We start from the raw sequence: 10,952 nt of genomic DNA, 5'->3' as shown, positions 1-10,952 counted from the left end.
CCCATAACCTGTAGCGTTAGTCATTTCTGCAGCAGTCTATCGTTATCACAGTCACCAAAGTGATTAGCTAGCACCTGCTAGTGGCTAATATTCACGGGAGAAAAAGGACAGACCGCCATCGTCTCTTTGGTCTGAACTCACACTGACCGTTTATTCTGCGCATGCTCACAATAGCATCCTTGTGCGCGCAGGCACATGACATCACTGCTTAGGCTATTTAACATGGCTTTGCTACTCATAAAATATGCTTAACACTAACGTTAGCTAATATTAAGTTACCTGTTACATCAGTTAGTTAGCAGTTAGCTAACCTAACAGTCTGACAACTTACAGTCTAAATTATGGATTTGAACACAAACATTACCTCAGGTTATTAACTTATAACAGGGCAATGTTTTATAAGTATAACAGTTATAAGGTGAAGTTCATGTTAGGAGAGCAAACAGATCGTGACTCTTCCACGGTGTCCATATTCACGTTTTTGTTGTTTTGTTCTCCGTTGAAATCCCACAACTCAAATTCACTCAAATAATAATTTGGCGTGCAGATGTAAAATAATCCAGATAATGATCCACATAATTCATTATAGTGGACCTACAGAGTAGCTCTGAAGTCCTGCAGCATTCAAACTGACGTACTTTCAAATGAAGGCGCGCTCAGTGCTCATTGGCCAGTTTCCTGGATGACAGCCACATTGACCAATCAGACTCAAAGCAACATGGTGAGACAGCCAATAGCAATTGTTTCAGAGGGATAACTCACAGAAAGATGACTTCAGAATCAAAATCATAAATCAAATATTTTAGTGACCCCAAAATTGGGAAATACCTTTGTATTATTCATAATAATAATAATAATAATAATAATAATAATAATAATAATAGCAGCATCAGTTAAGTCCACACTAAATCACATATAGCAAAAAGTTTCTGCTGCACTGTTTTCTTCATGTTGGATTTTTTATTTTTTTTAATTTACAAATTACAGTGGGTAAAATCTTAATTCATTGTAAAACTGTGCACAGAGCTTTGATGTCTCTCTCTGTCTCTCCATCTCTTTCTGTCTGTCTCTCTGTCTCTGCCTCTTTCTCTCTTGAATGTAAAACCACAACTAATGAGATTAACCTTAAAATTGCAGAAAAAAATCTTAGTTGTCAGTATGGAAATAAACCTTTATATAACGAGCAAAACATTTAATAACGGTCAAATATCGTAATTATTATAGTAATTTTCTGTAAAAAAAAATGGGAAATAACTGTAGTTTGTCATTATTGGCATAACACATAAAAAAACAGACGGGTTGTTAATTTACAGATAATGTCTGTAATTTTACTGGTTTTTTTACACTTAAAAAAAACGGAAAAACTACTGTAAAAATTTACTGTAAAATTAGGATTTTTTTTTAGAGTGCATCTTAACAAACAAAGACAAGGTAAAGGATAAAGACATGATGGCTTCTAGCTAGGGCTGATTCAATATATCCAATATTAATGTTTGCTGTAATTATTATTATGGAACTATAAAATGTCCTCCATGTTCCCAGAATAAAGACTAAATCTTCAGGTGATCCAGCTTCTTTCTACTGTGACCTGCCTTGGTCTCACAATGGTGTGAAGAACTGAAACTGGACATTCAGCAAACATTTCTCTGAGGCAGAAACAATGTCATTGGTTACATTAAACTTTGGTAGGCAGAGAATCTGTAAAAAGGATTTTCTCTGGCCCCTCCCACTGACATTGAACTCAACCAATGAGATTGTTTCTGTCTCCAGAGCAGAAATGTTTGAGGAACTAAAAGCACAATCAGCTTGATGTTGAGGAGAAGGGCTGTGCAGCAGAGAGGCTCTTTAGTTTTTTCATTCTACTGCAGTGGAAGAACATTGCTCATCTGCTGTCAGTTTGACTTTAACAACTCCAAAGACATGTTGCTTTACCTCTTTTTACTTTTCTCTCACTTTATAGGTGAGTGTTAGAACAGAGATCAAAGTCTCATTTAACCTGCTGTGTTAACCAGATATTTGGTACTAGAGCTTTATCTGTGTAAGGTTACAATTTCCATGGTAGAAAAATACATTTGGTTTATTAAATGTATCTAAAATTGATCAAAGATGATCATTTCTGTTGAGTCTGTTGATGTCAGAATGTCTTGCAGACTAACTGACATGAATAATACTCATTTTGCAGCCCTGGGTTCCATGAACATCATAAAGCCAGACAGTACTGAAGAACATGTTGCAGAGGGAAGAAACATCAACCTGACCTGTAAATATGACGGTGCCATCTTCAGCATTCAATGGTACCGACAATACCAGAGATCCAGACCAGAGTTCCTGCTCTACATCACAGAGGAAGGATTGATTCATCCAACTGATTCTGATTTCAAAGCTCACATTAACAAAACCGAGAAACGTGTACATCTGGAGATCATCTCAGCTAAAGTGACAGACTCTGCTGTGTACTACTGTGCTCTGCAGCCCACAGTGACAGGAAACACCAAAACTCTGTACAAAAACCTTTGGAGCAAAGACAACAGAATACTCCACAACATCCACTAGAGGGAGTCACACACTGTTAAGCAGTAAAGATACAGCACAAAATAAGGGAAATGTTATACATAAAGTCACTTTAACATGTGTGTAACATTTCACATTTCATCTCTCCAGTGATGTTACACATACTAATGTAATATTTGACGCTGAGCTTCCTTTTTCATTGACGGACTAAAGTTGTACTGTGATGATGATTTTATTTTTAAAAATTCTTACATTTACAAACCCTGAAAAAGGTGATCCATCCTTTAAATCACTAATTTAAATCCAGTAAAAAAAGAATCATTAACAGAAAACTTCCCACCTCCAGCTTTTGGAAAATGCTGCTACCAGTCTGTTAACCAGGAGGAAGAAAATACAGATCTAAGAGGAGAGGGAGAGATTCAGGGAGGAGCTAAGCTGTTACTGAACTATAGAAGAGAGAGGAACTTCCATATTCAGCAGAGTTCAATACACAAACCAGAAACATTACCTTTATCCAACATGCTGTCACTGCATCATTGTGTGTTTTCTCTACTGTTTCTGTACTTTATAACAGGTATATTACATGCATCAAGATGGAGTCTTAGTGTTTGCAACTGTTACAACATTGTATAACAGAGTTATCTCTTCCTTTAGGTGTCAGCTGTGAAGAACTCACTCCAAGAAACAAGAGTTTAGTTTCAAAGACAGCACTGTTACTCTGTCCTACAATTATTACAAAGGTAATGATGATTATTTTTTCTGGTATCGACAATATCCAGGAAAACCACCAGAGTTCCTCATCTCTCATCTGAAATCAGGAGAAATCTTTGCAAAACCAGTCTCTGGAATGTCTGTTACAGTGAGTGAGGATAAAACCCAAATGGATCTGCAGATCTCCTCTGCTGCAGTGACAGACTCTGCTCTGTACTACTGTGCTGTGAGGCCCACAGTGACAGGAAACACCAAAACTCTGTACAAAAACCTTTGGAGCAAAGACAACAGAATACTCCACAACACCCTCTAGAGGGAGTCACACACTGTCAAACTACAGTGGTATGTGACTGAGATGTAAAGCTTTAGAAATTAAACTACTGACACTGAAATAGAAAGGATTATACCTTTCAGATATAATAAAGCACAATTCTGAATGAAGTAGTGAAGCAGTAAAGATAAAGCACAAAATAAGTGAAATGTTATACATAAAGTCACTTTAACATGTGTGTAACATTTCATAAAATTATATCAACAATTATTGTTACATAGGCAAGTGCTGTAGATACAGGTCATAGGTCTGTACTCTCTTTGTGATTCATATAATACTAACAATCATGATATTATTAACTTCATTTATTTTAGTTTGAGTGAGTCCAATAATTTGACACTAAACGTCTTTCAGAGACAGGTTATAAAGATTTGATTGAGTACATTTGACAATACTAAGTTACAGAGGACAGGGCAGATACAGGACAGAGGCCATGTTTAACAATTAGGACCTCTCTCATTTTTATTATCTTGCTTCTTCTCTCAGGTCTTGCAGGTTGATCAGTAACTGAGTGGTTTGAGTTCATGACTCAAGATGATGCACTCGGTGCTTGGTCAAAGGTTTGTATCCTGACCATGGAAAGCTTTAAGAAAAATGTCTTAAACTTTCGGAGCTAGTTTGACATTAGGTCTACAATATGTTCCAGATCTTTTCTAAATTATTAATTGTATTCAGCTGTTATGCACACTCAAACATATTTTAAACCCATCTTAAATTTTGATTGTTTTGTTATATATTCCAGTTAATCCAGTAATTATGGTAGCAGTTTTATTATTTGTATTATTATTAATAATAATTATTAAAAACTAAAGATTTAACTCAGGACGTTCACGTGCTGTAAAGTGTCAATCAGTGTGACCTTATCAGCTACTTGTTACCTGATGGAAATGATGTCATTTAGTGAATAACAGCAGCACAGCAGTGACAAACACACTATTTGTCAGAGTTGTGAGAGGAAGGAGGGAGGGATTAAGGGAGGAGCAAAACTGAGACTCAAGTACAGAAAAGACAGAAACTTTCACAGTGGTGTTTCATCCAAAAAACAGACAGATTGTCTTTATCTTTAAGATGCTGTCAGTGAACTTCAGTCTGTTTGTGACTTTGTTTCTGCTCACAATAAGAGGTAGGTGAGATCATTAACATTAAAAGAGCTTCATTGATAAAAACCTTTAGATCATAAAGTTACAGAGTTATCTCTTCCTTTAGGTGTCAGCTGTGAAGAACTCACTGCAGTCAAGAAACAAGAGTCCAGTTTAGAAGACAGCACTGTTACTCTGTCCTACACATACTCCAGAAAAGCAACTGGTCAAGATCAATTTTACTGGTATCGACAATATCCAGGAAAACCACCAGAGTTCCTCATCTCTCACTCAGGAACAGGAACATTAATGTCTAACCCAGTCTCTAGACTGTCAGTTACAGTGAGTGAGGATAAAACCCAAATGGATCTGCAGATCTCCTCTGCTGCAGTGACAGACTCTGCTCTGTACTACTGTGCTGTGAGGCCCACAGTGACAGCAAACCCACAGTCTCTGTACAAAAACACAAGCTGACACACTGACAAGCTGCTGGAAGCCTTTTTACCTTGCTAGGCAGCGTTAATGATGCAGATGTTGTCTCTTCTATTTCAATCCTCTTGGAGTGCCAAGGTTTCCTCCCAAGACTCTGTGATATCTGTGCTGTGTCTCAGAGGCAGAACGGGTCATATACTAATAGGAAGGTTGTTGGTTCGATCCACGGCTCCTTGCACAACATGTTGGAGTATCCTTGAGCAAAATACTGAACCCCAAATTGCTCCTGATGCTGTGCATCGGTGTGTGAATGTGTATGAATGTGTTAGTTTCAAAGTAGTACATAGCCATCTTGTCCACAGGTCACATGGTGATGCTCATTTTCCCCCTAAAAATGTGAAAACTGGCTTAAATACAATGTTGCCAATGGCATATAGTCTGGATATTACACTGATATGGACCAAATCCATAGTCCTCGTTGTGTACAGAAACATATTCCAAGGAATTTTATATCTAAAATACTTTAAGAGTGAAAGACACCCACTGGATCTTACTGACTAGAACTGCTGCATCCTCATATCAGCTTCAGCTGTGTCATTAGTCTTGTTGGTATTTGGTCATTAACCAAAGTATGGGACTAATTAAATACTGATTAAAGGTCAGAGGATCACCAAAGTTCTTACAATTCATCCTGAGGGGAACATGAATGAACCAAATATAATGACAACCATGAATATCTGGATAAAAGCTCATGACAATCCATTCAGTAGTTTCTGAGATATTTCACTGCTGAATATAAATGAGATGTAAATGTTGAGAGTTCCTCAACAGATGATAAAGAGGAAGGACCAATGATGTGAAGGCCCAGATCCATCAGAGTATCAATGTTCTTCCTCTCTCTCCTCCCCTCTCACTGCAGACATGAAACACTGGCTGAGAAACATCCTGATTCTGACTCTCTGGCTAGGTAACTCTTTAAACCTACTGATTGTTCTCCTTTAATCAATCATCTTTATTGATTCATCTCTTCCTCTGCATGTTCTCTTCTTCCCCAGAGTGTAAAGGAGAAGACAGAGTGACCCAGCCACCAGGAGATGTCTTTGCTACTGAAGGAGAGACAGTTACACTTGAATGTACATTTGAGACCAGTGCCACAAGTCCAACTTTGTTCTGGTACAAACAGGATGGAAACAACAGCCCCAAATTCATACTGAGCCGCATTCAACGAGATGAAGGGAACACAGCAGAGAAGTTCAAGGAGAGATTTTCATCCGCAGTAAATTCCACCTCAAGATCAGTTCCTCTAAAGATCCAGAAGCTTCAGCTGTCTGACTCTGCTGTGTACTACTGTGCTCTGCAGCCCACAGTGACAGGAAACACCAAAACTCTGTACAAAAACCTTTGGAGCAAAGACAACAGAATACTCCACAACATCCACTAGAGGGAGTCACACACTGTTAAACTTCAATGCCATGTGATGATACATTGTTGATTCTGTGTAGTGAATTAAAGATAAAACACAGAATAGAAAATGCTTGCTGTATCATACCATACAAACTCTGATGACAATGAGGTTTTGAGGGACATTATTTATGTAATAATACTTCATCATAATTGAATGTAACAACAAATGCTGATGTAACATTCAAAATTACAGGTTAACTATCATATTGAGCTTCTTAATTGTGACATGTGACAATTTCAAAATAATGAAAACAACATATTTGAATAAAACCTTGAATGTCCAAAGAGGATTGAGATGTAAAACTTTGGCAATGAAACCACTAACAACTTCATCAACCGAAAAAACATTTGACACTTTTTACTGCCATACATTTAATATGACCTAAAATAGGAATGAGGATACGTTTCAGATATAATGAATCACAATATTCCAATTACTTTCCAAAAATTATATATTTGCATGTAATGTATCTGCTTCAACTTCTGAGTTGTATTTACAATTAGACACTAGTGTGCCACAGGGTTCAATCCAAGGTCCTGTCATTTTTTATTTATATGCTGCCTTTAGATAATTTCTTTTTTCAAGATTCAGTGATAAAATAAATAGATATTCAGTTAACAGTGTCATTAGTTCGGCTCTGCAGCCCACAGCAACAGGAAACACCAAAACTCCATAATAGTCCCTGTCCCAAACAAACCACACCCCAGCAGTTCCAATGACTTCAGGCCCATAGCCCTCACATCTGTGGTGATGAAATGTTTTGAAAGATTGATCAAGACATTTATCACCTCTACACTGCCCACCACCCTGGATCCACTACAGTTCGCATACCGGCCGGACAGATCCACAGATGACGCCATAACCTTCCTCCTCCACAAGACCCTTTCCCATGTGGACACTGGTAAGGGAAACTACGTGAGAGTGCTGTTTGTTGACTACAGCTCAGCATTTAATACTATAGTCCCCTCCAGACTGGCCTCCAAACTGTTTGACCTGGGTCTGGACTCCTCCCTGTGCAGGTGGATCTACAGCTTCCTGACCGGCAGACCACAGGTGGTTCGAGTGGGTCGCTACACTTCAGCCCCCCTGACTCTCAACACTGGATCCCCCCCAGGGTTGTGTGCTCAGCCCTCTGCTGTATTCACTGTACACACAGGACTGCGTGGCCACGTCAGACTCCAACATCATCATCAAGTTTGCTGACGACACCGCTGTTGTAGGACTAATCTCCCACGACGATGAGGAGGGAGGTCTCCCACCTGGAGGACTGGTGTTGGGAGAACCACCTCCTGCTGAACGTCAGCAAAACTAAGGAACTGATTGTGGACTTCAGCAGGAAACAGCAGAGGGACTTCCATCCACTCACTATCTGTGGCTCTGAGGTGGAAAGAGTGGACAATTTCAGATACCTGGGAGTGACCATCTCACAGGACCTGTCATGGACTCATCACCTGAACACCATTGTGAAGAAAGCTAGACAGCATCTCTACCTCCTCAGACGCCTCAAAGACTTTTAGCTCCCTCTCAAGGTGCTTAGGAACTTTTACACCTGTACCATCGAGAGCATCTTGTGTGGGAGCATCACCACCTGGATGGGAAACTGCACCAGGCAGGACTTCAAAAGGGTGGTCCATTCTGCAGAGTGGACCATCAGAACCCCTCTCCCCAACCTACAGGACATTTACACCAAACATTGCAGGTTAAGGGCGAAGAAGATCCTCAAACAGCCCAGTCACCCCGGACACGCTTTCGTCTCTCTACTGCCATCAGGTCAGCATTTCCAATGCCTGAGGACAAAGACTGAGAGGCTGAAGAAGAGTTTCTATCCACATGCCATCCGCCTGCTCAACTCTGAGCCTTAACCGGACTTAAAAACCACTGCACCACTGCACTTTACTCACATAGCTGCTTTCAATACTGTAAATGTGTGTGTGTATATATATGAGCTACCCCCCACTAAGTTTTACACTTGGAGTCTACAGTCTACATTTTATATGTTATATTACAGTCTATATTTGATTTGATTTTTTTTTCTTAGTGTTATAAAAATATATATATATTTAGTTATATATTTTCACTTATATTGTTTACCTTGTGTGTTATGTGCAATCACTACTGTTTTACTGTAGTAGTATTTTGTTTTTCTTTACTACTGGCTGCAGGTACAAAGAATGCATTTCACTGTGCATTGTACTATGTATAACTGTGCATGTGACAAATAAAAAACCTCTTAATAAAAAACATCTTAACTCTGTACAAAAAACTGACAGCTCCTCACTGAAGATTTACACATTCAGCTCCTCCTTTTATTGGACAACAGCCCCATCAATTGGACCATGATTGATCCGGTGATAAAATAAATAGATATTCAGTTAACAGTCGGTCTTAAACCCCCCCCCGCTGCACATGAGTCTCCTCCTACTGACTGCAGAGGTGCTTCATGGTAGAACTGTTTGATTCCAGCTGTGATCATCAGACCAAACACAGCTCACAAAACGTATTCATACTGAACCTTCAATTACAGCATTTTACCTCTGTAAACATGGATAAACTCACTGTTATTTTGTTCTTTTCTACTCTCATAGGTATGTATGTGTTTGTCCATGTGTATGGATGTCTCACTTTGGAACAGAACTCTAAATATAACATGTTGTTTCCCTCACTAGGTAACACCTTGGAAGATGATATTACTGCCAGCAGAGCTGAAGTGTTTTCATCAGAGGGCCGTAGTGTCACTCTGTCCTGCAGCTATTCAGTTAAAGCCAATAATCTCCAGTGGTATCGACAGGATCCTGGATCAGCTCCTCAGTACCTTCTCCTGATCACTGACACAACAGAGCCTTCAGTGCTGAAAGCACAACCCCCAAACCCTCGACTGACTCCTAAACTGAATAAGGAGAGAAATCGAGTCGATCTGGAGATCTCCTCTGCTGCAGTGACAGACTCTGCTGTGTACTACTGTGCTCTGCAGCCCACAGTGACAGGAAACACCAAAACTCTGTACAAAAACCAAAGACAACAGAATACTCCACAACATCCACTAGAGGGAGTCACACACTGTTACAATTACAGTGGTATGTGATGATACAGTCTGACAGGACTAGAAATGAAACTACTGACACTTCATTGTAAATTACATTTCATCAAGGTAACCAAGGTAACACTAAAATAGAAAGGATTATACCTTTCAGATATAATAATCTGTCTCCATTCCCTCACAGTCGCAATCTCTGAGTCATCTTTGACAATAACCTTTCCTTTGAACAACACATAAACCAAATCACCAGAACTGCCTTTTTTCACCTCAAAAACATAGCCCGACTCCGCCCATCGCTCTCTTTCTCTGCTGCAGAAACCCTCATCCACGCCTTCATCACCTCCAGAATCGATTACTGCAACAGCATCCTCTACGGCACACCATCCAAAACCTTAAATAAACTCCAGTACATCTAGAACTCTGCTGCTCGTCTGCTCACCCACACCCACACCCGCACCCGTGACCACATCACCCCTGTACTTCAGAACCTCCACTGGCTCCCGGTCCAACAATGTATTCAGTTCAAAATCCTCCTCCTTACACACAAAGCCCTCCATAACCAGGCCCCTTCCTACCTCACTGACCTGCTCCACCGCCACAATCCATCCTGTAGCCTCCGCTCATCCAATGCAAACCTCCTGACTCCACCACCCAGGACCAAGCACCGAACCTGGGGTGACAGAGCCTTCTCTGAAGCTGCCCCCTCCCTCTGGAACTCTCTCCCCAAACACATGCGTGACTGTACCGACCTTCCAAAATTCAAATCTCTGACAAAAACTCACCTTTTTAAAATTGCTTTTAATGTTTAGCTTAGTCTGATGTGTTTTTAGTGTTTTACTATTTGATGTTGTTTTGCTGCTTTTATGTTTTTATGTAAAGTGTCTTTGAGTACTCAGAGAAACGCTTGTGAATAAAAAAAAAATATTATTATTATTAGTTAACTCCTGAGTGAAGTAGTGGAGCAGTAAAGATAAAGTACAAAATAAGGGAAATTTAATTTCACACTGATCATCTTACAGAGACACAGTTTTTGTGTCAATCAGTGTGACCTTATCAGCTACTTGTTACCTGATGGAAATGATGGCATTTAGTGAATAACAGCAGCACAGCAGTGACAAACACACTATTTGTCAGAGTTGTGAGAGGAAGGAGGGAGGGATTAAGGGAGGAGCGAAACTGAGAACCAAGTACAGAAAAGACACAAACTTTCACAGTGGTGTTTCATCCAAAAAACAGACAGATTGTCTTTATCTTTAAGATGCTGTCAGTGAACTTCAGTCTGTTTGTGACTTTGTTTCTGCTCACAATAAGAGGTAGGTGAGATCATTAACATTAAAAGAGCTTCATTGATAAAAACCTTTAGATCATAAAGTTACAGAGTTATCT

At 39.6% G+C, this 10,952-nt stretch overlaps 1 protein-coding gene and 1 gene segment (V, D, J or C); both read left to right on the top strand.

Annotated features, from left to right (window-relative positions):
- Nucleotides 1–1,498: 1,498 nt before the first annotated feature.
- On the top strand, nt 1,499–9,626 carry LOC127360987 (uncharacterized). Its single transcript, XM_051395560.1, has 5 exons — nt 1,499–1,960; nt 2,183–2,551; nt 2,858–3,085; nt 3,291–3,493; nt 9,540–9,626. Exons 1-5 carry the CDS (start codon nt 1,810–1,812, stop codon nt 9,609–9,611), a joined length of 1,023 nt encoding a protein of 340 aa, XP_051251520.1. The 5' UTR covers nt 1,499–1,809; the 3' UTR covers nt 9,612–9,626.
- LOC127360988 (T cell receptor alpha variable 14/delta variable 4-like) lies at nt 4,500–6,596 on the top strand. The segment is given in 4 exon segments: nt 4,500–4,676; nt 4,760–4,858; nt 5,984–6,031; nt 6,120–6,596. Coding segments are annotated over 4 exon segments (588 nt in total).
- Nucleotides 9,627–10,952: the final 1,326 nt, after the last annotated feature.

This window comes from Dicentrarchus labrax, unplaced genomic scaffold (genome assembly GCF_905237075.1).
Source record: "Dicentrarchus labrax unplaced genomic scaffold, dlabrax2021, whole genome shotgun sequence".
NCBI classification, from domain to species: domain Eukaryota; kingdom Metazoa; phylum Chordata; class Actinopteri; family Moronidae; genus Dicentrarchus; species Dicentrarchus labrax.
Note: the sequence above shows the minus strand (reverse complement) of the source record. Positions and strands in the feature narration are given on the sequence as shown.